General features: G+C 43.7%; 1 protein-coding gene across 2 annotated transcripts in view; it reads left to right on the top strand.

Moving 5' to 3' along the window:
* EFNA5 (ephrin A5) overlaps positions 1 to 7,518 on the top strand; it is a 288,542-nt gene extending 281,024 nt beyond the window's left edge. For both annotated transcript variants that reach the window (XM_043913746.1, XM_043913745.1), the window contains one exon: positions 2,950 to 7,518. In XM_043913746.1, coding sequence (XP_043769681.1) covers positions 2,950 to 3,071 — 122 coding nt within the window. In that variant the 3' untranslated portion in view covers positions 3,072 to 7,518. The remainder of the gene's footprint in view (positions 1 to 2,949) is intronic.
* The last annotated feature ends 18,645 nt before the right edge of the window (positions 7,519 to 26,163 follow it).

Genomic DNA, 26,163 nt, shown 5'->3' with positions numbered 1-26,163 from the left:
CTTTAAGAAAAGTGCCTTGAGGCAGTGAGGACCATATTTAAGGGCGTTCTGGTGAGCATCTTCCCTAAAAAAGTAAGACAAGCTTGAGCTGTGATCCCTGGCTGTATGAATACAATAACATCCTTGCTACTTCCCCAAGTTCCTTAGGAAATTCAGGCTTGCAGCTCTGACCCATGGTGTCGGATGGTTGAGTGTAGACCAGACTTTATGAAGCCAGCAAGGCTGAAAGGATCCCGCTGCATGTTCTCAGCAATGCATACTAATTCACCTGTCTTCGGAATGTGTTTCTCTTTTTGTTTGCTTGCACACTCTGCCTGCCAGTTTCCTGTCATCAGGGATACAGGATGATCTCAGGGCAGAAATACACCACAGAACATGCTCCGAAACATCGCCAGCGTTCTCTCAGTGAAGCACTGAAACCCTCGTGGCGTGGAATCCTATAGCCAGGAGGCGAGACTTGATTTGGCTTCCGAAGCGAAGTGTTTTCTTCCTCCAAGCCAAGCTCGCTGTTACCAGTTGTAGAAATTGTCTCATGTTTAGGTGTAATTTCTGTTGGGTTAGGTTTTGCTTGTGACTTCCTCTTTAGAATTCTGAACTTTGCTCAGACTTAACCCAAATGACAGCCTGGCTTTCATCTTGCTCCCTGGAGGCCACAGGATTGCCCAGCACCGAGGCCCTGTTTAATCACAGGTTGCTCATAGAATCCCAAGCCAGGACTAGTGTGTTACGGTGAGAAGAGATGAGCCCTGATGCCCTAAGGGGACTGAGTTTTTTTTTTTTTCCTTTGAGGCCAAGATGGTACTTACTGGTTGGTGGCTGAGAAAAAGACTAGGCTCGAAAGGCACATTTGGCCTCGTGGTTTCTCTCATGTGGGAAACCAAAGTTTTCCTCTCAAAGGTCCGCAAGGCTTGTTCCCCTGTCTGTGCCGTGGGGGCCTAGAACACAGCCAGCCCTCGCTGGGCACCCTGACCCGGTGGGGACGGCGGCCCCCTTCAAGCTCACTGAGCATCTACCTGTTTCTTGGGTACCTTTCATCAGTCCACGACCCAACTTTTCAAGGAAGAGGATTGGGTAATAGGTTAGTGAAAATAAGATGGAGAGGAACCCAGTGGCTGATGTAATTTCAGGCATATCAATACAGTACAAGTGGTATTTCAAAATGAACCCTGAGAATCCTCAGGGTTTATGGTTCTTTCACAGTTAAGCCCGAAGTCCTCTATTATTCCGAATAACAACAGATTGGTGCTCTTATGACACTGATTTGGATTTTCTTTTCAGGGCTATTCAAGGGCATTTACATCTACCTCCTAACTCCAGATTTAGTGCATCTGCAAGGCTAAGAGCAGGGCAGAGAGTCTACAAGTCTTTGACTACATCATGCGGGGGGCTTTCTCTTCCCCTCTGCATCCATTTAACTCCCATTCTTGCTTCCTAACCTTTTCTAGTCTCCTCGGCTACTAGGTATTCCACGCAGGTTTGCTCAGGTCCAGGAGAGGAGAGCAAATTTGACACAAGGACGCAGCACTTTCTGCACGTGGGGACAGGCTAACATGATAAGAGCAGGAGCCTCAGCGCTGAGAAGACACGTTTCTAAGTTGATAGAGGGAGAGAAAGTAATGAACAGAAGCAGCCCACGAGTGCCCAGCTCAAGCAGAAGCCAGCCCAAGCCTAAAAGGCAGTCGCTTTAGGACAGATAACAAGGGAGCGTGCTCTACCTGGTAAAGAAGAGGCATGTGATGTGATGTGAAAACAGAGATGCATTTAAGAGAGTGAATCCATCGAGGGGTTGGAGCTGGGGTTTAGGGATGATCCTTTGAGGTCTGCAGAGTTGGGAACAACCAGGGCAGTCTCACTTGTTGCGATTCCCTCTGACCGACCACTGAGTGAACCCACTCTGCCAATCCCTAAGCTCCCACAGGAAGCCTCAGGGATGCTAAAATGAAATCTACCAGAGAACCCCACTGGTGGCCCCAGTGTAGGTCAGGGATCACCAGATCTGAAAGCAGGCCAGGTAGAAGGAAGGAGGCGGGCAACAGGAGAGCGTAGTGAGGGCCACCTTTGGGTGCTAATTGCTGCAGCGGTCCTGTCTCCTGGTTAAGCCTGTTAATCATGCCACGGCGGAGGGCTGTCCAGAGTCAGAGGCAGTCTCCCAGAACACTTGATGGCTAAATAAAAGAAGCTTACTTCACTTAATCCATTTTATTTAGGGGAAAATTTGCATCCATGTTGATGATTTATGTGCCCAGCTTCAGCCTGATAAAAATAGTCAAGTTCAAGTCATTTAATCCTGAAGATACAGGGTCTGTAATAGAAATAGCACCATAATTGATTCCTAATGGTAGGCAAGCCAGCGGGCACCGATTTATTTAGGCTCGGCGAGCATCACGTATCGTTGAGTTAAAATGCTCCTTTATCATTTAATTCTTCACCTCTGAAAATGCATCTAGACGTCCAGCAGCCAGGCGTTCACCACTAATCCTATGAAACCGCTAAAAAGAGGGAAAGGGGCGTCCGGTTCTGGTTAACCACTAATATGCCAGCATTAACTGCGCCCCGCCACGCCCGCCCCGCCCGGTTACTGGCTTCTGCCTGGCTTCTTGGGTCTAGAAGGCCGGCTCGGACGGCGGGTTTGCGCATGGTGTCTGTGGCTGCCAGCGGACCCGAGCAGCTCACGGGCCAGAGGTTAGCGCGCCTGCACGTTTTTCTCCGCCTCAGTTTTTGAGGACACCGCTCACGTTGCCGAGAAAGTCCAGTTTTCTCTGCCAGTCCCTTTGTTTGCTGTAAATAATGAGTGATGATGCAGACATGAAAGTCAATGGTGGCACAAGCTCATTACCCTACCTTGCAGAGGGTGGCGAGGTCTGCGAACAGCAGGCTGCTGCTGCAAGAGAGAGAGTTGTTATTAAGGATGTGAAATCTCACTGGGACGTGTGCTTTCTGTTCGGACAGATGACACCGTCCACGAGTCCGCCGAGCCGTCCCGCGGCGAGAACGCCGCGCAGACACCGAGGATACCCAGCCGCCTGTTGGCGATCCTGCTGTTCCTCCTGGCGATGTTTTTGACATTATAGCACAGTCTCCTCCCGTCACCTGTCGCCGAGAACATCAGGGTCTTGGAACGCCAGAGATCCACCTAACTGCTCATCCTAAGAAGGGACTTGTGATTGGTTTTTTTCTTGGCAGATGTCAGAGGTTTTTTTGTTTGTTTGTTTGTTTGTTTTTCTTTCAGCCTGAATTCTAAGCAACAACTCGGGACTTGGGGTGGGTGGGTGGTGGTGGTGGTGTGCTAAAGTAGTTCCTGCCTCCCTCACCCCCACCCCGGCCCCGGCCCCTGCCCTCCCTCACCCCCTTCCAAAGTACACGGACTCCAGATGAACACGCCAGGCTGTCGGAGGGACCCCAGTGGGCGTCCGCTCCCGTGCGTCCTCCTGCGAGCGCTCCCCTCCGCCGGCCGGCTGTCTGCGGCGCGCGGACCCGCAGGACTGCGGCAGAGGCCGCCGCGGGTGGGGAGGCCCGGGGGTGTTCCCCTGGCCCGGGAGGTTCATGCCTTCTCCTTCGGGACTGTAAGACGCAGGGCCCCGTGTCAGCCTGTCGAGTCCAGAGGGGAGGTATTAAGGAAGAGATCAGATTACACCGTTTCCTCTAGGAGCGCAAACACGCACGGGCTTCTCAAAGGTTGAGACCCTGGTTTGGTTTTGTTTTCCTTTACAGATGACTGTCTTAAACCATCCTTGGCAGCAAAACTTGTGCTCCGTACAAGAAGCCTTTGGTCTAGGAGGCGGGTCGGGGGCCGGAATGCTAGCACAGAGCCAGCGTGAAAGCAGAAAACTAGGATGGGTGGGGGACATGTAACGTGTGATGAGTGCCTCTAATTTTTTTGGTGACTGGGCAATGCACACCAGATGATTTTGTTTTTTTTCCTTTGAATACAGATCACCATGGTGCTACAACTTTTTTTCTTTCTTTTTTTTTTTTTTTTTAAGAACCTGAAAGAGGCATTTTTATGAATAAAGTGACCTTCCCCGAGGCTGAGAAGCCAGGGTCGATGAGTGTATTACCGAATAGCTTTGGATACTCCTCTGGGGGACCACGTGTACCAAGGAAAGGATGTCAGGGGCCAGAGGGGACGAAATCTGGCTTTGCGGAGCGCCGGTGTGGTGTGGCCTTTCCCCAGCTTCCACCCCAGTGCCCACACTCGGCTCCGCACCCCACGACTCCAGGGGCTCTGACACGCAGCCCTGCTCCCGGGAGAGTCAGCCTGTACTACTTGGGAGGGCGAAAGGGAAATTTGGAATAAAGATTCCAAACTGTGGAAAGAGAAAATTCAAGAGTTGATTTTATATCCTTTCCCTTTCTGACACAGCCTGAAGCCTAGGGGGAACATGTGTTTATCTGTGGGAGATAAACAGGATGGAGTCCCAAAGACTTTAACAAAATATTTTTTTAAAAATCCACTAGAATAGAAAATACATTATTTAGATATACTTTATGCTGAGAGTGAGTATATATGCTTGTCCTATTTAAACTTGTGAGAAAAAAAAAGTGGTATCCCTTGATACATTTAGAAATATGGGGGGGGTTATCTTGTTTCATTGTGGGGGTGGGGCGAGAGGATAATAAATCGGCCAACGGGGATGTTACCAGGAAATGCAAGCCTTGGGGGTTTCTACTGCAGAGGGTGTCACGAACTTTGAACTCCAAAAACCGAGACAGGGAAAAGTGTCAGACCTATGGAAAACAAATCAAGCCTTTTTTTGTTTGTTTTTTGCTATGGCAGGACACGTCAATAGAAACCATGCCTTTCAAAAACAAAACCAATAAAATGCAAGGATCATGTAATTTGTGAAAAATTGGAAGCATTCCAGCACAATAAGGATTTTTTTTTTTTTAGTTTTTTGTTTTTAATGTACATGTTTAAAAAAGAAGAGGGGTCATATTATGGACAGATTTTATGAATGGGAATTTGCTAAAGAACTGTGAGCAGTTCTCGATTAGAGAAATATGTGAGTGAAAGGCATCTGTAAAGGCACGGCACCCTGGAGAGTTGTACCCACGTTGGGATGTAATCTGGGTTCCCCCGATCCATCTGGAGCGGATGTTCAGGCTCCACACGTCTGCTCACACGTGGAACCGTGTGAGCGGGACTTGGAACCGTGTGAGTGCGGGTGCCAGCCTCGCAGACGCAATCAGGCCTGTTCCCCCAGACACCAGGAGCGTCTCTGGAGTGGCAGAGTCTCATCACAGAAGGCAGCCACCATTTCACTGAAACAAAAGCTCACAGCATTGGATTATTATTATTATTTTTGCATTAACTATTTATATACTCGGAGCTCTCAGTACACTCAGTAATACTCAGTAATATTTCTTTTCTTATTAATAGTTACAGGCTTGTTGGTCCAGTGGGATTTGGGTAAGGGGGGGTGGAAAAGACACCTTCTAAAATGGATCAATAGTCAGAACCAAAATTATACTGCATGTTCTATAACCGCAAGGAAATCAAACGATCCTGTAATGATTCCAGTTTAGTCATAACTACATCAGCAGTGCTAATTTCATTTTAGAAATGGTGACTTCTGTGGTTTTTCTAGCATTTGTCTCTAACAGATGATGAAATAATTACTCATGGCCCTCTCTGCCATTGTCTTTCATTTTTCACAGTGAAATTAGACCCCTTTACTTCACCATTGTGTCACGACAAATTAAATGTAAAAGGAAAAAAGAAAAAAGCAAGACTACCCACACCAGTAGAAAACATGCTTTTCTACCTATAAGTGACGTCATTGTAGGTAGCACTTGCCATGGAGTTTTCAGGATGATTGGTATCAGACAGTTTTCATTTTGTCTAAAAAGTGCTGGTGGCCTTTTGTGATCGTGTTACAACCCTCAAGGGGCTTAGGAGGATGTCGACGCAACTTTGTAGCAGCTTTTAATTTCAAAACCAATTCAGACTCTGAAGGGCAGGTTTCGCTGCCTCTCAGCCCCAGTTAGTCAAACCCCGGCAACCTTTGCCCCGGTTGCCAAGGGCTTTGCAGCGTGAAGCAGGGAAATAAGGATCTGTCTGTTTAGTGGATACCGTGTATCCTTTACTAGACCAGGTAACAGTCCGTGTTAGTTTAGACTATTGTTTTGTACTGTACTTTCTTGGGTGGCAGAAGAAAGAAAAGTTAAACGTTAAAAAAGAAAAAAAAAAAAAACTGCGTTCTTTAAATTCTGTATTATTAGCAACCTCTGTTGTATATAGTGTTTGATAATAAAGTATTAATTTGATTCTTATGTCTTTTGTAAGTGAGAACAATAGTCTTTCAGGATACAAAACATGCATTGAGGCTTTGAGACATCCAATGTATTCGTGGCTAAGAAGAGTCACAAGCGGCTGAGACACTGCTCCATACAGGACTCACGTGTGGTCATCGCCTTCCCAATCTTAAGACTCCACCATCTTGGGACCTGGAACAACATGACTTTTTTTGATCGATAGTTTGTCCTCAATGTTTTCAAGGTCTGATGCTGGAGCCCATGGTGTTTCCCGCCCCCCCCCCCCCCACCCCAGCATGTTGGTCTGCAAAGGTTTCGGGAATTCAGTCACGGTTCTGTATTTTGCTTTGGTTTCCTCTTTGTGAGAGGGTTTTCATAGATGACTGTTTCCATTTTTCTCCGGGAAGAGGCTTGTCACTGTCACGGGCAGCCAAAGCGTGGGAAAGATTGCAAACCCGTTCCCTTGAGAAGGTTGGCCGAGGGCTCTTCCTCTCTGCGTCACCGGCAAAGGCAGAGCCGCACCGAACCTGTGGATTTTCAGGGACTTTGGTTTTCTCTGGTGCCTTAGCCACGGCAGCACCCATTTTTATTAGTTTACCCAAATTTTAAAAACAAAAAGCAGTTTAGACTTTCTTCCCTCCATTCATTGCTCCCAGAGCTGTGATCGCTGATTTTTTTTTTTTTCTTTTGGAAACCACCTCCACGAAAACCCTCATTTGCCGACAACCCCCCTTTCTTTCTTTATTTACTTTATGTTTTGTCTCTCGCCTTCCTCCCACGTTTTGCTTTCCCGCAGAACCGTGAATGGGCAGGTCCGTCTCTGGTTTGGCATCACTGAGTTTTTCCCATGCGTCTGCCCCAGAGCTGCTCGGATGTGAGACAAATCTCCTCACGATGGGCGTGCCCCATTGTCTGTACAGTGTAAGAGATGCTGGCATGATGGAGGTTCCCCATGAGTCAGAATCCGCGCTCCATGCTTTGCTCGTGACACCGCATTGAAGCCACTCATTGTGTGTGCGTCTGGGTGTGAAGTCAGCCCCGTGTGGTCCCGCTTGTACTGCCCGCTCTGCAGCTCCTTGGCACTTACTCATCGAGTGCTGTTTTGAAATGCTGACATTATATAAACGTAAAAGAAAATGTAAAAAAGAAAAAAAAAAAAACAATACAAAACACACACAGACAAACCCATAAGATCTGTATTTGTATATACACGTGTCCGTACAAGTATACCTAAATAAAAATTAAAGATTTTCATCATTTTAATTGGAGCCCTCCTTCTACTTCTTTGTTCCTTGAATGACGCCTTTATTTCAGGGGCTACTTGCACTCTGCTGAATTTTTTCAAAATCCTTGTGGATAGAAAAGATAATACGACATGCACAAGAGAAGGCCTGAGAAGGTCAAAGAATGCAGGGTTCAAAATGGCCAAGTATCTAGGCACATTCCAGTTATTCTGGTGAGAAAATGGTGAGACTTCAGCCTTGTCTCAGTATTTGAGCCTTAAAATAGGCACTCTGACAAGCCCTGATTCCGAAAATCAGTGTTCAATGCAAAAGCTAAACACAAGCTGTGTTCTTTTACTTTGCACCTGTTTTTTTAACCTCATCAAGAAAAAGACAAAAACAATCATTTTATGGCAAATATCTGATCCTTCCAAAAGAGAGAATGGCAGTAATAATAATAATAATAATCACCTCTGTATAATCCTAAGCCACAATTCTCACCACCAAGGAAAAGTAATTTACTACCATATGACCTTGGGCAAGTCACACAACATATTTGTTTCCTTATCAGTAAATAGTAGATTTATAGAAATGATCTGCTTAATTTTTAAAATACTGCCCTTGCTGGACACTGCCAAGCCCATTCTGCCTCAGACTGATAATGAGTTTTCTGTCTTTGACGATGACATTGCCATAAGCACAATTTGAGAATTTCGGCTGTAGAAGGGAGAAAGCATCAGATGTCTGACATAATAGACAACCTAATGCATTTCAAGACTTGGCTTTAATTATACCATGTTAACATTAAACTCATTGAAAGCTTTTTATTATACTTAATTATTTGACAGGGCACTACACACTAATTATAACTTACAGTAACCTTTTTTGCTAATGAAGAATGACAGCATTATAGAATGAGGAACAACTCATTAAAAAAAAAAAAAAAAAAGATGTACTGGACTACCTATGTGATATTTTCCAACCAGAACAGCATTACGTGGTCATTATCATCATTGCCATCATCATCAAAAGCATTGAAGTGATCATGACATTGTGCTCAGCGCTGTGCCGAAATGACATAAATGTTTACAACCTGTACTTGTAAAGTTGACAGTGTAAGGCAGACATTATGTGTCGACATAACATAGTAATGATTTACAGAGAAAATAAAAAAGTCAAGCATTTTTATTCTGCCTGAATGAGACAGGAGATAGATATTTTTATAAAATAAAAATGAGAGGAGAAAAAAATAAGACTAGGAAGCTTAAAGGAAATTATCTACACATATAATCAAGATGGGGTTAAGAGCATCTTACAGAAGTAGAAAAAACTTGGTGAGTTACACAATGTTGTGGGCTTAACAAGGACAGTGTATTATTGTGCAAGGAGTAAACTATCACAGCTACAAAGGTGACTCTGGAGAGGAGAAAACCTAAGTATCTCTGATGCAAACCATGAGGAGTCTGGTCCAGAGGAATCACCATGGTGCCCTAAGGAAGCAGGGAAAGTTATGAAGACAATTTCAGGTTCTGCTTTAGGGACTAATCATAGGTGTGTTCCAGGAGCCAAGACTCTATCTACATTGAATTGTGAGCTGCCCAGGAGTTCAGCCAAGACGATGCCTAAGTTTTCTCAGATTAGGCCAAAGGGATAAAGTAGATAGAACATCCAAAAGTGAGATCTAAGCTCCTTTGAAAGCGACTGTGAGTCCCTGATTAGAGAGGCCAGCTCCCGATAGATAGCGCTGCAGACCTAAGAGGGAAGCAGGCGGGATCAGAGACGGGACATGAGCGGTGTGGCAAGAACCACGCTTTGTTAGAGACGCATGTGGGATGCTCCAGTCGCCTGAGCCGCCACACAAAGAGAATCAAAGGAGACAATGTGGCGGATGAGGCACTCGCGTGTACTGGAATCTCGTATATCCCGGGGATGATGACCGGAATCTTTCATGTCTTGTTACAGGAACGTGTACAAGCTAGGTGCCGTAAAGAGAGACCGAGATAATTTGATGAACTGCTCACTCACCATTCTAACAGTTTCTTAGGAACTGTTGGCGAAACGGTTTCTTAGAGGTTGTTTGCAAAGCTTCGTTTCATATTCTGCTGATAACATAAGCATACTTCAGGAAAAGTGCTGGCAGAAATGCTGTGAAAAGCATGATGATTTTTGTACGGTCCCTCTGGAAAACAAGCGCTTCTGAAAATGATTATAAATAACTAATCAGGCCGATATTCTCTGTCAGTTTTTAGTTTGATACGTGCTGCTATATTAGTCAAGTCGTTCAGTAGTTAAATACATATGTGTGCCTATTTTAAAGATGGAGTTGTAAGTGTTGATGGTCCCTGTTGCCAGTAAATGTGCAATAATTGTGTGTTCTTTTTAAATATGGATGATGAATGGATGTATTTTTTTTAAGGCAAGAAATTGCATTGCACAAGGAATTGGTCAAGGGCACCATGGTGCTTTGGGGGAGGTGATTAGCCAAACCGCTCTTAAAAAAACAAATTGTACCTAAGTAAAAACTGAGCTTGGTGTACAAATGCTGCTTCTAGGCAAGTTCCCTCTTCTCCCTTCCATTTTCCAAACAGAAAGCAGTTTCTAAGCCCTTTCTACACAATTTCTGGAGCAGCAGAAGACGGGACTAAAAGGCTGAGTGTATATCCCAACATAATGACCCTTCTGACATTTCCCATCAGAGATCACCATACTGCCTTCCTAAGAACCTCAGCACATGCTCAGATTAAAACACAAATCCATTAATTTTCATTAAAAAAAAATCACCCATAGTTGCATTCTAAGTGTCCCATGAATTCTGCCATCTTACTCCCAGCAACGGCATTGGTTAGGGTTCACCCTGAAGGAAGGTCAAATAAAAAGAACTTTCAGTTCCTCTTCCTGCTGTCTGCTTTTTGACTCAATTTAATTCCTAAATGTGGGGGTTTCTGAAATAAAAAGAAACCATTCTAGTAACACAACCCCTACCACAGCACCCTGGGACGAGGATGCCGCGGTGTGGACGTGGCAGGACCTGACAATTGGGGGGAAAGCACTGCCTCCCTGATGCTGTCAGCCAGGGTTAACTCAGAAAAGTCCAATCTAGTGGGTGGATCTCTGAGTCAGTACTCTGCTTTGAAATATCCTGGAGTTTTAGTCCTGCTTATTCAAGTAAGAACTTCACGTCACTCGGTAACACATGGACGCCTGTCGATTTTGACAAGAACACAAAGAGAAGGACTTCCCCATCCCCCGGCAAAAAAACAAAAACCTCTCAAAGAGATTACAGCGGTAAAACAGAACGAAATATTTTTGCATGCTGTTTTGTTCACAAGTGCCAGGGGTTCCCTCGGTCTGCATATATCATCTGAGATGCAGGTAGCCAGAGTCATTTTCTTTCATCATAGCCATGGAACAAGTCACTAAAATAAGAGAAGGAACCTGCTTCTTCCTACATACTTCTTAGAAAGTGCATTTTATCAGCGTCTGAGTATCCTCTCCTTTTTTTGTGTTCAGAGCTTATTCTGTTGGGCCAAACAACAACAACACCCCTGATTTGCGTAGCACTGCGTGTGGAACACACAACGCCTCTGAAATCTGTGCTCTGCTTCCCCAGATCTGGACACATTTTCTGCCGCAGACAGAACAAGAAGATCTGTGTCTCTTTTTATTCTTTCCTAAAGACGGTGTGCCAGCCAGCAAGCTGACTCCATTTATTTCTCCTGTGGGGAGTCAGCGTGTTCCTTCTCCTGGAAGATGCAGGTACTTAAAATAGTAATAGGCTTGGTGGTGTATTGAGAGTATTTCATCCCAAGATCTTACAGGCATGAAGAATAAAACATAAACTAATGGCTCTTTCCAACCAGCTTGGAGAGAATTAACTGGAAAGGAGGACAGTCATCCTTCTTCCCGGGAGACGGGAGGAGAAAGCGCCTTAAGGCGGGTCGCCCAGGGAAAGAACTGGAGCCAAGCTGATCCGAAATTTGGACAGAGGCCCCCAGTCTGTTACTCTTCATTCCTAGGAACGTGATTAAGAGCTCCAGCTGAAGGAAAACAAATGACATGCTTATCCCGTCTTGGAGAAGTTTCCAGCGCAGTGCTGTTGAGAGAGGGGCTCTAGGCACCTTCCCCAAACCCTCTTGTCTATGAGTCAGCTATTTTATTACCAACACAGACTTTACAAACAACACATTAACTCCGCGAGTTCTCAAGATAGCCCCAGTTTCTGTGCGTAGCCAAACCGATCTAAAAATTAGGAAGAATTTGAGAGGAATAACATGCATTGTCTCTTCTTTCATTGAATTTCCCCTGCCCTGTAGACGCACGCTCACACTTGTACACTTTTTTTTCCTCTAATTTTATGTATTCACAGCACTTTTTTTCTTGACATCATCTACTCTCAGCAGTGTAAGGACAAGGAGGGTCACTTGAGATATATTTAAACTTCCGTCTGATAACATCTGAGGCCACAGGGCAAACACATAGTGGTTAAAAGAAATCCTGCTAGGGGACGGCTGGCCAGGCCCCAGGGTGTTCACAGATCTGACCGCAGTGTAGACATCTCCCCCGGGAGCCCAGCTGTACCTCGCAAAGGACCTGCGCGGGCAGGCAGACTCACTCAGCACTGTGGATCCCTGGTGTCTTTTTCTCAACTCAGCTGACTTTCCCCCCCACAGAACTCCATGAGTTCTGGAGCCATCCTGACGTCCATTTTCAGGCCCACAGCCTCCTTGATCGGTCTAGCTTGCTAGGAATGAGGATGTGGACCGTGAGGACTAGAGGATTTGGGTCTGGACTCCCAAGGCTTAGCTAGCCAGGGCACAGGGATCCACGGAGATGCCAGAAATTCACGTTGGGCTGGGACGTCCTTAAACGCTTCCTGCAGGTTCACCTTACCTTGGACTTCACCGGGGCAGATTACCAACCCTCAGCTTGCTCCTACTTCACTGTTGAAGTTACCCTGAATCAGAGTGCCCTGCATTCTGTGCAGGTCCTGCCCTTCCCCGGTCCCTGTCAGTATTCAACAGAGCAAGTTAATCTCCCTGGTAAGTGACAGCTCTGCCCCTTGTAACTGGCACGGAATCAATTTTTTAACTTGATTTGAGAGGTGAGAAGAATTCGGTACCAGCTTGTGGCTTCATTAGCAAGCTGAATCAGTTTCAGCTGGAATCTGTTTGGCTGTCCTCATCTCTTAGTTCTGCTTTTTTTTCTTTCTTCCTTTTATCATCGATCTTGCGCACAGATTTATCAGCTACTCTGTCTACTGAGGACACCAGTCTCCTTTGCTAAGTCGTTTATAACAGCCACATGCATCCCATTGCTCTGGCCCACACTTCAGCAGCTCCATCGAGAGAAGGAGGGGAAAGTGGTATATTTCCACAGAAACTGCCCCCAACTCTCCAGAATGCCCTGGGGAAGCACAAGAGACAGCAGAAAAGGAGTCAGCAGGAAGCCGAGTTACCGTGTGCAGAGGGGGGCGGCCTTTCAGGAGCAGCCCCCTTCCTGCACCGCCCCCCAGCCCCCAGGTACCAGGAGACGTTTCTCATTCAAGCAATATGGAGTGATTCGAGAACCTACCGCAAAGGAACAGACACTCATTGTTTTGCTGGGTGATTTGCAAAAGGAAAGATTGATTTTCCACTCACCACAATTATTTCCTCTGCTTCTAAGCCCCTTCTCTGCCCCGATCAAGTTGATGGATATATAGGCAGGAGCAACTGGATGATAATTACGTGATGGGAGGCCACGCCCAGACAGGAAGAAGCCTTTGTCCAGCAAAATCCTGGTCCTGGATGCCTGAGCTGCCCGATGTGGTCCCGGAATCTGGGTGCCGATGTCGTTTGGAGACCCTCCCACGGTGAAATCTGCAGGAGGGGCCGGAGCACAGCGCGCCTGCCGTCCTGGCAAGGGGGCCTCCCAGGCCGGCTGCCACCCCAGCATCTCTCCAGGGCCGTGCAGAGCACGCCATGTGGTGGGCGCTCACGTGAGGAGCTCACGTTTCCCTCTAAAGAAAGAGGCCCAGCCTTCCTTGGGACCAGAATACAGATTGATACTCCTCAGAACAATTGGCTCCTGTGGAAGCTGGTGGGGTTTATTCTGGTCTCCCATGAAACGTGACTCCAGGGAACCAGAGAGCATAGCTGGAATCCCAGCAAGTTTCTCATCTTAAAATGAGATTTAGCCTCCTTACGGACTGCGTGTTTGTGTCTCTCCAAAAGCCATATGTTGACACCCTAGTCTCCAAGGAGATGATGTTTGGACATAGGTCCTCTGTTGGGGCGGGGGAGTCGGTGATTAGGTCATGAGGGTGGAGTCCTCATGATGAGATTAGTGTCTTTATAAGAAGAAACTTTGTAAGAAGATTGCAGGTGGGAAGAGAAGGGGACGACAGAGGATGAGAAGGTTGGACAGCATCGCCGACTCCATGGACATGGGTTGGGTGGACTCCGGGAGTTGGTGATGGACAGGGAGGCCTAGCCTGCTGCGGTTCATGAGGTCGCAAAGAGTTGGACACGACTGAGTGACTGAACTGACTGACCTGAAGAGACAGAAGAGAGCTGGCTTCTCTCCACTCTCCACCAGGGAAGCCACAGCAGAGGGCCCTCAGCAGAATGTGGCCGAGCAGCACCTCCATCTCCGATTTCTCAGCCTCTGGCTTCGAGAAGTAGGTGTCTATTGTTTAAGTGACCCAGCCTACAGGACTTGTCACAGCAGCCCAGCTGGACTAAGACAGACTTCACATCCCAGAATGCTGTAAGATGGTGGGCTCTGCCACAGTGGCTTGATTTTTATAGATGAAGAAAAAACCTCTACTGGAAAGGACAGAGGGAAAGTAAGATAACCCTTGCCTTAGAATGCAGACTTCCCTGCTGCGGGCAAATAAGTGATACTGAGTCACAGGCAGACTGCAGCTTACTTCACTGCACCTAAAACGAGCCCCAGGAAAGAAGGCAAAGATTCACTTAATCACTTAGCTACACTTCATGGAACACCTACTATACACCTAGGACCTGTGCTAAGCGCTGTGTGTGTTTTTTAAGAGGCATCTGAGTGGCTTTGCCCAGGAGCTTGTCATATCCACAGTCTCTCCCACGGAAAAGAAAGGAGGTGGTCCTAACACCTTTGCATCCATGGTCCCAACTGACTGGACCGGGAGGGGGCTCCTGAATCAGAGGCAGCCAGTTCAAACGCTAGTAGTCGGTGTCCTATATGGTCCTGGCAAGGAAAAACATCTCTGTCCTTACTTGCTACTTAGTAATTATCCAGGACAATTAGTAGGGCCCTCTTGAGAGGGAATATAAATAGAATGAGTCAGGATAGAAGGGGATAAACAAAAAAGGGAGTAGGTCTACAGAAAACATCTTGGCCACATTTCTTCTAGCAAAACCCTAGCTTTTACCTTGCTCAGTTCCGTAGAACTGCTTCCTTCAACCCAGAACCACTTCTGAGCCCCAGTCCCTGTAATGCCTGGTCATTAACTGGCTTCTGTTCTGAAATTTCCATGAGATTCTGACTCTATCATCAGCATAGGCATCCTTAAAATAAGCCCTCATTATTTGAGCTAGCCTGAGTGAATCACAGTTCCTTGCAAGCAAAACAGTCTATTAAACAAATATGATAGAATAAGAGGGCTATGAAGAAAGCGCAGAGGGAGTAATTAACACTGCTAGAATTTTCAAAACCCGATTTTGAATATCAGTGTTAGAGCACTGAGGAAATTTGCTGTATTTCAAAGGTCACCCTATATAAACTGACACAACAAATTATATAAAGTGACACACTCGATTTTCTTGAAGACTTGGACTTTTTTTTTTGATGGGGCCAAATAGGAAAAAAAAAATAGTGAAAAGAACCTCTCCTGTCTGCTGATAACCTGTATCAGTTGGCACAGGGAGGAGTTACAAGGATCCAAGAGTCCGGTCTCTAATCAGAGAGGGTTTGAGATGGGCCAGCAAAGAAGGAGATGGAAGCCCAGCACCGCCACATGTGAGCTCAGCGATCAGCAGCAGGAAAAAGGAGCCACTCTGAGTCCACAGGCGCAGGCCAAGGAGAACCTTGTCTAACTGGCCCTCTGTCTGGGAACCGGGAGCACTCTCCTGTGACCACGTGCTGTTCCCTTCCCAAACGAAATGCACGGGAGCCGCCAGGCTCATACGTGGGATCCTGGTTTCTACTGGACGCAAGCTCCTCAGGGACCAGAGAAATTCTGAGCAGTCTTGATGGTGACCAGTATTTTCCAGCACCCGTGAGCCCTGAGGCAGGGCCAGACTCTCATCATCAAACATAAATGCTGTCAGAGTGGCTTGGAGGACGCTTCAGCTGGTGCAGGCAGGGGCCACGAAACCTACTGGTATAAATATTTGCTCCCTACAAGCTCATACCACTTAAAAATTCCTTTTCAGTGGGGAAAAAGTATCCTTAAGCTGAAAGGGCAGGAGAGAAACCATCTCGAGGCATGACTCTGGGTACAAAAGATGCCCCCACTGGTTTAAGTCTGCATGCTCCGCATGGCAGGGCTGGCGGTGGGAAGCACATTATTCCAGTTCTGCTTGGCTGCTGCCAAAGTGTGCTGGGGTCTCTTCGACCCCTGTGGAAAGCTTTCAGTGCTGATGGAGAGTGCACAGTTTAAGATAAACTGGATTAGAAGAGAGAGATGGATATAATTCTTTCTCAGACGCTAAAAATGGGATGGCTGTCTATTGTAATAAGACCAAGGGAGGAACCACGCTTATCTCGACGCCAGCCTGACGTCAGTAATTATATAGAACATGAGAAGAGAGGTCCCTGTTAACCAGAGCAGGGGGCTTTATCTGGCCTTTGTAGGCTCCTGGATAAATCCATTAGCATTGCAGCTTCGTGAGCCCCCTCTTGTAATTCAGTGTTTACTCTTATCTTCTGCTCGACACAAAAGCACAATCATGACAAAGCCGAGGAATGCGTGGCTCTTCCCTGCAAGGCCCGGGTCTCCCCTGCTTATCTCTTTTAATTATTATTTACGCTCTACCTTTGTTTTCAGGTGAAAATCGAATAACAGAGAGGAGGAAAGCCACCCTGCATTTCCTGAGCTCTGGTCTCATTAGCCAGATTTCCTTAAAACTCTTGGTGCTTCAGAGAAGTTTTGCCAAGTGGTTAAATGAAATGCACACAATTGTAAAGTGTGATGAATATTTATGATGGTTTAATGATGGGGATTTTTTTTTGCATCCATGAATAATAAAGATTCTAACAAGAACAGATAATGAGATGGGGACAAAACAGTGAAGTGGTTAATACAAGAACTGCTCTTGGAGGGACCCCACTGAGAACAGCAGGAACGGAGGGCCTCTCCTCCTCTCTTACCAGAACCAGTGCAAAGCGGGGGCACTTGCGGGGGGGCAGTGGTTAGCCCATTTCCCCCACTCTTTCAATAGATATCTTCAGCTAAAAAAGACGTTTTATCCCTTCTTTGTGCCTAAGCTCGCGGTCTCCTCTGGAGGTAACAGAAGCCCAGAGTTGCAGATACTGTCATTTTCAAGGGGCCTTCCACTTCTAACAGCATGCATTGCGGGTTGCATAGAGAGTTTGCTGGTTGGCCTCTTCTGAGCCAGTTATGAGTTAAAAAGCACTTGGTGAAGGCTAAAGTTGTAAGGCCCCCACTCTGGAAGCTGTGGACTCTCTCACAGGCCACAAACATCAATTTGGGAAGGGCCTTCAGGAGGTAAAGCTTTCTGTTCTTACCCCCACCGGTCATTCAGGTATGAGAAGCAAAGAGCTCCCTTTGTGACCCTACCACGCTCCGGCATGGTCTCTGCCCTAGTTCCTGGTCTCTTGAAGCCTGACCTGGTGGTGATGCAAAGGACAGCCTCTGACATAATGGGGAATTAGGTCAAGGAGCTCTGGGCTAGCTGCCACCTCTGGCTTAGGTGATTAACTCACATGAAGCAGACATTCCCCATGTCCCAAAGTCATTCATGCAGGAAATATTTATTGAGCACTTACTTCATGCCATGGAAGGTTCTAAGGATGTGTGAGACATCAAGGAAGAAAGAAGAGCAACAATGGCCTTGTTTCAAGAATCTTACAAACTGGTGGATGGAAAAGAATATAAAAAAATAAGCAAACCAAGTAAATGGTGGATCCTTGACAAAGAGACTCAGGCAACAAGGAAACAGGACTTCCATTTTATCTTGGTAATAGTCTTGCTTTGTATCACTAATATAAAAATTATAGGAAAAAAATTGTATGAAAAGCAAACAATACTTTTCAAGCCCTTAAGAAGCGTGTTTCTTTTTTTGTTTTATTTTTATTTTTTTGCGTGTTTCTTTAATACATGATGAATGCCTTCCTTAAATGCCTATGTCCTGCTTTATCTCCTTTGGGAATCTGAATTTCCATATATTGAGTCTGGGATACACAGACATAAGGGTCCACTCTTCATAAGCTACCTTTGGGATTGGAAAACAAATACCAAACAATAATGCTACCTAATATTTGGTTAACCCTTGTGTTGGGAACTTCCTTGTGTTAGACTTCCCTGGTGGCTTAGATGGTAAAGCGTCTGCCTACAATGTGGGAAACCCTGGTTCAATCCCTGGGTCAGGAAGATCTCCTGGAGAAGGAAATGGCAACCCACTCCAGTACTCCTGCCTGGAAAATCCCATGGACAGAGGAGCCTGGCAGGCTACAGTCCCTGGGGTCACAAAGAGTTGGACGCGACTGAGCGACTTTACTTTACTTTGTGTTGGGAAATGCACAACCATGCTCGTAAATCTATTGATACAAATTTATGGGAAAACAATTCTCATCTGGAAACTCATTTAAAGAGCAAATGAGGTGCAGAGAAAGAATGTCTGATAGGCCCCCATGATTCCTTCACTCCTTCTCCATCACCGTATTCCTCACCAGTATCTCATACAGTCCGACGTCCCTGCCTGCCAATTTTATTAAAGCCTGCTGTGCGGGAATTTCCTCTCTCTGCTTTACTAGCTACCAAGAAAACCCCATCAACGTGATTTTTCACTCTTTTTCCTCTTCCTGTATCCTGCATCTCAGTGAAATTTCATCTCCCTGACTCACCGTTAAGTGTTTCTCATCTGAAATCACACTCACTCGTCATCTCAAATAAAGTGCAGAAAGAAGAAATCACAAAAGGAGAAATTACAGACCAAAGCCCTTCTCTCTCCAATTACTCAGACATTAAGCAAAAGCTACATGGGACTTGCTCAGCCAACCCAGACTGACCGCCAGCAGTGGTCTACGGAATAGAAGAGTAGTCTCCGCACCCAGCACACCCCGCCCCACAGCCCCTCTCCCTTAGTGGGGCACATCCATATGTCCAGGAACGAAAACCCGAGGAGCTGATGACAGGCGTTTCATACGGCAAAAAGTAACTGGAAACTGGATTTGCACAGGATAGACCCCTGATGACCTCTCCAGGGAATTAGAAACAGCCCTGGAGCAGGGAAAGCTAAAAGGGAAGGAGGAAGAAGAAAGGATGAGGAAGAAAGCCCAATAGACACGACACTAAGTATCCCTAACAGAAAAGAGACTAAGTATTAGGCTAATATTCCTGTTATTGGCCTAATAGAAAAGAGATTAAGAAAAGTCTCTGCCCTTGCCACCTGACTGGCAGGAAAAAAAATCAAAGGTCTCTTAGAAGAAATAAGCAGGCATTTAAAATTTTTATTTTATCATAGAAAACAAAAGTCTTAATCACTCCAAAGGCTGAAATCTATGTAGATACATTATTCCAATACAGATTTCCAATACAGATACAGATACAGAATTCCAATGGACCTAATTCCACGGCCCAGGAGCCCAATGATTCCTTTCTACACCATGTACAATAACAGCTGAGAGCTAAAAAAAAAAAAAAAAAAAGATTATAACATCACAATAATGTTAAGACAGAGAGCAGGACTTCAGGTCTGATTTTTGCTTCCAATTAGTGTATGATGGTCACATTTGGTCAATGGGAAATCTAGTATAACACCTAGTTGCACATGAGTCCTACTATCAAGGATTTGATGTCTTAAACCATAGATAAAACATCCATGACAGAGATTGTAGAAAAATGGCCATTTAAAATACTTCATGTGCTATCAGGGGTCAGAAGGCCAGTGAAAGGAAGGCTTTCTGCTTTTTTGCTCCATTTATATATTTACAAGGGATGAGTGGGAAGGGATATGTGGGATGAGACCAAAAAAAAAAAAAAAAGAATTGAAAACCTAAGGCAATAATGATCTGTACCAGTGCTAGTTTGTGTCAACTATTTCCATTTAACAGGCATTTAATTAATTAAGGTAATTAATCCTTAATGATTGCTTTTCATGGCATTGAATATTGGTCATGGAGAAAACATACATGGTCCAGAAACCTATGTGGAAAAAACTTACAGTTTTAAAATGAAAGTTGATCAATCAAATAAAACAGTACTAAGTGGCACCATAATGACTGACTAATTTCAATCTAATTGTGGTTCCCTTGATTCCAAGCATCTACTTTAACATCTGAAACGATGTGCCAAGTCTAAAATAAAGGTACATTGCGGGGACTGGTTCAAGACGGCAGAGTAGAAGAACGTGCACTCATCTTCTGTGAGAACACCAAAATCACAACTAGCTGTTGAACAACCATCATCAGGAGGATGCTGGAACCCACCAAAAAAAAAAAAAAAAAAAAGACACCCCACGTCCAAAGACAAAGGAGAAGCTGCAATGAAACAGCAGGAGGGGGGCGATCACTATAAAATCTAATCCTATACCCATTGGGTGGGCAACCCACAAACTGGAGAATAATACTACTAAAGAAGTTCTCTCACTGTTCTGAAAGTTCTGAGGCCCATGTCAGGCTTCCCAGCCTAGGGATCTGGCAAAGGACCTAAGAATCCCCAGGGAATGTGACTTTGCAGGCCAGCAGGATTTGATTACAAGACTTCCACAGGATTGAGGGAAACGGTCTTGAGGGCACAAACAAAATACTGTGTGCCCCAGGACCCAAAAGAAAGGAGCAGGGACCCCACAGGAGACTGGCTCAGACCTGCCTGCTGGCGCTGGAGGGTCTCCTGTGGAGTGTGGGTCAGCAGTGGCTCTCTACACGGGGACAGGGGCACGGCGGCAGCAGTCCTGGGATGTGGCCCTTGACTTGAGCCCTCTTGGTGGTGGCCATTAACCCTACCATAGAGCCTGTGGACTCCAGGACTGGGTCACCAAGCAACTAACAGGGAGGGAGCGCAACGCCACCCATCCGCAGACAGTCAGATCAAAGTTTGCCTGAGCACGGCCAGGTTAGAGCAAGACCATTTTCCCCACTGCCAGTCCCTTCCAGGAAAGCCTCTTAGACTCATCCACCAGAGGGCAGACAGAATGAGCAAGAAAAACTACAACCTCACAGCTGCCAGGATGAAAACCACATCACGGAAAGTTAATCAAGATGAAAAGGCAGAGAATTATGTCCGAGATGAAGGGACAAGATAAAACCCCAGAAAAACAACTAAATGAAGTAGAGCTAGGCAACCTTCCAGAAAAAGAATTCAGAATAATGATAGTGAAGATGATCCAAGATCTCAGAAAAAGAATGGAGAAAATGGAAGAAATGCTTACCAAAGACCCAGAAGAACTACAAGAACAAACATAGATAAACAATACACTATAAGGAATAATTAGTAGAATAACTGAGGCAGAAGAACAGATAAGTGACCTAAGACAGAATGGTAGAAATCACTGCTGCAAAACAGAATATAGAAAAGAGCGGGGGTGGGGAAAAATGAAGACAGCCTAAGAGACATATTGGACAACATTAAATGTACCAACAATCATATTATAGGGGTCCTTAGAAGGAGAAGAGAGAGAGAAAGGATCTGAGAAAATATTTGAAGAGATAATAGCTGAAAACTTGCCCAAGATGGAAAAGGAAATAGTCAACCAAGTCCAGGAAGTGCAGAGAGTCCCAGGCAGGATAAACCCTCGGAGGAACACACCAAGACACATAGTAATCCAACTGACAAAAATTAAAGACAAAGGTAAAATATTAAAAACAGCAAGGGAAAAATGACAAATAGCACACAAGGGAACTCTCATCAGGTTATCAGCAGGTTTTTCAACAGAAGCTCTGCAAGCTAGAAGGGAATGGCACAATATATTTAAAGCGATGAAAGGGAAGAACCTTCAATCAAGAATACTCTACCCAGCAAGACACTCAGATTTGATGGCGAAATCAAAAGTTTTACAGAAAGGCAAAAGTTAAGAGAATTCAGCACCACCAAACAAGGTTTACAACAAATGCTAAATGAACTTCTCTAGGCAGGAAACACAAGAGAAGGAAAAAACTGACACAAAATAAGCCCAAACCAATCAAGAAAATGGTAGGGATTCCCTGGTGGCTCAGATAAAGACTCTGTCTGCAATGCAGAACACCTGGGTTTGATCCCTGGATCAGGAAGATCCCCTGGAGAAGGCAATGGGTAACCACTCCAATATTCTTGCCTGGACAATTCCATGGACAGAGGAGCCAAGTGGGCTACCATCCATGGTGTCACAAAGAGTCAGACATGACTGAGCAACAGTTAAGAAAATGGTAATAGGATCATGCATATTGATAATTACCTTAAATGTAAATGGATTAAAAGTACCAAATGGCTGGGTGGATGAAAACATGAATGCATTTCCATTAACCACATCCTTCTACTTAACCTCCCAAATTGTATATAATTATTTTATATTGTTAAGTTAATCATGTCTCCATTATGGTTTACAATTGTAATTATCTTTAATTTTTTGTCTGGCTATTGATTGTGGAAACTGATAACCATCTTTTATTACTGTGATTATGTAACAATTATTCATTTTAATGCCATTGTATCATGATTAGTCAACAGAAAGCAAAATGATTCTACATTACCGAAGCCTCCATTTAATAGAAAAAATGTAATCACTTTTTAAAATCCAGATGCACATTCGAGTTATCTTAGAATTTTTATAAAATACAAATGCTCAGGTATTACTTTTTCTCAAAAGTTCCAGGTGTGATTTTAAAGAGTCATGTTTAAAAGCAACTGGACTACATAATGATCTTTTACTTTTACCCAGTTTGTTTCGTTTTTTCTATTTCATATTCAGTGCTCTCATTTCAGTTCGTTTTCCACTTTTTCATCTTTTTTTTGTTGTTGTTGGTCTCTCTCAAGGCTTTATCAAGTGCAATTGAAAAGCTTTTGTTGTGTGTGTGTGTGTGTGTATGTGTATATATATGTATATATATAATATGTATAATAGAATATATATGTTCTAGAAAACTTATGAATTTTTGCCTAGCTAAAAAATTTATGACATTTTGGTTCCACTTGTTTGACTAAATATAAATAGAATGCTAGATTTCTAATTTATATTCACTAAAAACTTTGATAAAGTTTCATTTATTCTGGCATCTATTATTACTGTTAATAGTCTAGAAGGATTATTTTAGTGATTTTTTTAAAATCTGATTGAGACTTGAATCCAGTTCTAAAAATATAAAGAAATACTATGCTGTTAACAAAAAACCAGGAAATTAATATGTGATATGTGATACAGTATTATTAACTAAAGTACAGATTTTGTTCAAATTTCACAAAATTTTATGCTGGTGTCCATTATTTGTTTTCATACCTTATTCCACAGTGTATTTTTTTGCACTCAGCAGCTTCAGCTGCATATAACATATTCTGATAAATTCCTTTTTCATTTTTACTCTGTTACAAATATTTTCTAATTATCTTTGTTATGGCTTCTTAGATACACCCATCATTTAAAAGTAGACATTTAATTTCTAAATTCATGGGTTTTTTAAAAAATATCTTTGATACTAATTTCTCATTTTGGTGTTAATTTCTCATTTTGATATTAATTTCTCATTTAAATGTCTTATATGCAATCACTGTCTGCTTTTTTGGTCTTTTAACTTTATTGAGACTTACAATGGCTAAGTCAAAGATCTCTTTTGGTAAAAGTCACACTGAACTTGAAAATACTTGGGTTATTTTCAAGTATCTTTTGACATTGATTTGAACATAATTCCACAGGGATCAGAGAACAAACTCTGTATGATTTCAATACCTTTAGATGATTAAATTTTTCCACCTTGTTTACCATCCCTGGATACATTCTGATGTCTCCTGGTTTACAGTCTATGGGAACTTGAGCAGAATTTGTATCCTATTGTATGAATATGCTTCATTACGTTGAATTGGTTCACAGCGTTTTTCAAGTCTACTATATCCCTGGTGTCTCACATGGCGAAGAATCTGGCTGCAATGAGGGAGACCTGGGTTCGATCCCTGGGTCAGAAAGATCCCCTGGAGAGAAGAAAGACAACCCACTCCAGTATGCTTGCCTGGAGAACTCCATGGACAGAGGAGCCTGGAGGGCTACAGTCCATGGGGTCACAGAGTTGGACGTGACTAAGTGATAACACACACTCACGTATCTCCTTCTACTTTTCTGTCTATTCATTCTATTAATTTTTGAAAGTTTGTTATTGAAACTCTGGATAAAAATCTTAATTTACTTAAAGTGTAATATATAGGAGACCTATATGTAACTTTGTTCTGTATTTTCCAAGTCACCTGTAAACATGTTATCATACTTTCATAATTTAAAAAAGAAAAACATAAAAGTACATGATGCAATCTACAGAAACCACATGAGACAGGTTTAAAGCGACAAACAAGTCCAGTGACAGACTTAGTTGTATCTAAACTTGCTGTCCTACTAAAGATGAGTGAGATGCTGATTCCGTTAGCTTCTTGCTACAATTTAATAGGTCACTAGTTTTGGAATCAGAGAAACATGAGTTTGAATATTGTCTAGGCCATTTACTTACAGGAAAAAAAATCCCCATCTTCACCCATAAATGACTCATAAGGATACCTCCCTTAGATGCAGTTATTAAAAGGGTTATGTAAGACATTATATGTCAAAGAACAACCATAGTGATTGGCTCATGCTAAATGTTTAATAATAACTGTCACCAACAAGAACATTTAAAACAGTATCTAGGAAATATGTGAACATAGTGAATGCCTCCTCCTGCTGTGTTTTTAGTGCGTATCTTCTCTTATTTTCTGTTCCCTTTCTTTTCCCTTAACCTGAGATGCAAATGTGTAGCTTTCCCAATTTCTGCCCTAATCACTATTGCTTGTCATAGTCCCTAAGAATGGAGGAAATGATGAAAATATTCTTGTCTGACAGAGTTAGGAAGGTTCTGCAGATGGTACACCTGAGATGACAGCTTTATAAAAAGAAACCCATCAGGATGTATCCTGCCAAGTGAGAATCCCTTGCTTCTGAACAGTCCTCTGGAGTCCATACACGTACTCCCAATGTTGCTACCTTTGTTTAAAAAGTTTTCTCAACATTTCCATTCTGTAAATGTTTTTAAAATATTTCAGTGTTCTCAGTGATGATACACTGATGTGCTTTGAAAGTACATTTAATTTTGAGAAATAGCCAAAAGTTCTTGAAAGCAAAACTGATAAGTACAGACGGCGATCTATCTGTGTAGTACTGTTTTTAAGCAAAATGAGATTTAACTCGTAAATCATTGATGCAATGTTCTTGCATGGATTTTAAGTATTTCTGAGGGAAAAGACCAAAGATATCTTGAATAAAGTCAGTATTTCTGGAATCAGGATGTGTTTCTGAAGTTATTCCTTTGAAGGACAACTAATTTTGCTACATAACTCCCTTTGTGTTTGCTTAAAATACACAGTCACAGTTAGTCATCACTGTATAGATTCAGAGATGGTGATATTTCTCACACCTGTAATATATCATGTAATTAAAAATGTGCAAAAATTTTAGCAATTATAAATGTTTACTATGGAGTGGATCAGATTTCTTATTTTTCAGTTCAAGATGTGCATTTTATATGCTATGTGAAAGTACCTGTGGCCTAATGGAAAAATCTTGGTCTAGACTAGTCAATAATACTTGTAAGGCAAGTGAAGTTTGGTTGATAACATTCAAGACAGCAAACTTCTATTCTTGGGCATCATATTTACTAGTATTTTTTGGTAGTAAAATAAAAATCTCCTATAATCATGGTCATCCCAGTGTGTATAGGATAGTATACTTTATGAATCATGAAAAAAAGATGTCTAAGCTTCTAGATCAAGATGGCAAACCAGACACATGGATATACTGAATCTACAGTTACATACAGAACAATTTCCTTCCAAAAAAAAAAAAAATCCCAAAAGTAGCTGAGTGACATCAATACACCAGGCAAATGAGAGAAAACCCACAATGAAGTGGGTGGGAGAGACTGAGATGATCTTGCCATAAACCCCACTCCCAGCTAAGTGATCCCACATCAAGAGGGAATTCAAAACCCCGAGCTTCTCTCTGAGCAGCACAGGCTTTGAAGCTCATGTCAAGCACACCAACTTTTAAAACCTGTACCTGAAAGACAGTCCTCCAAGACATCTAGCTTTGAAAGCCAGAGGAGCTTGTGTCCACGAAACCCGCAATGCTATCACAAACTGAGAAGCAGGTATTAACGAGCTCACATGTGGACTTCCCCCCTACCCAGGACCTACCTAGAAGGCACCCAGATGTTCTGTGAACGAGACTTATTTGCTTATCTTAAAGTATAGCGCTGAGGGGCGGGCATCTAACTTAACACACATCTAGGGGCCTCCTGCTCTATTCTCTGAAGACAGAGGCTGTCTTTGCATTCT

The sequence above is a fragment of the Cervus elaphus genome, chromosome 9, assembly GCF_910594005.1.
Source record: "Cervus elaphus chromosome 9, mCerEla1.1, whole genome shotgun sequence".
NCBI lineage: Eukaryota > Metazoa > Chordata > Mammalia > Artiodactyla > Cervidae > Cervus > Cervus elaphus.
Note: the sequence above shows the minus strand (reverse complement) of the source record. Positions and strands in the feature narration are given on the sequence as shown.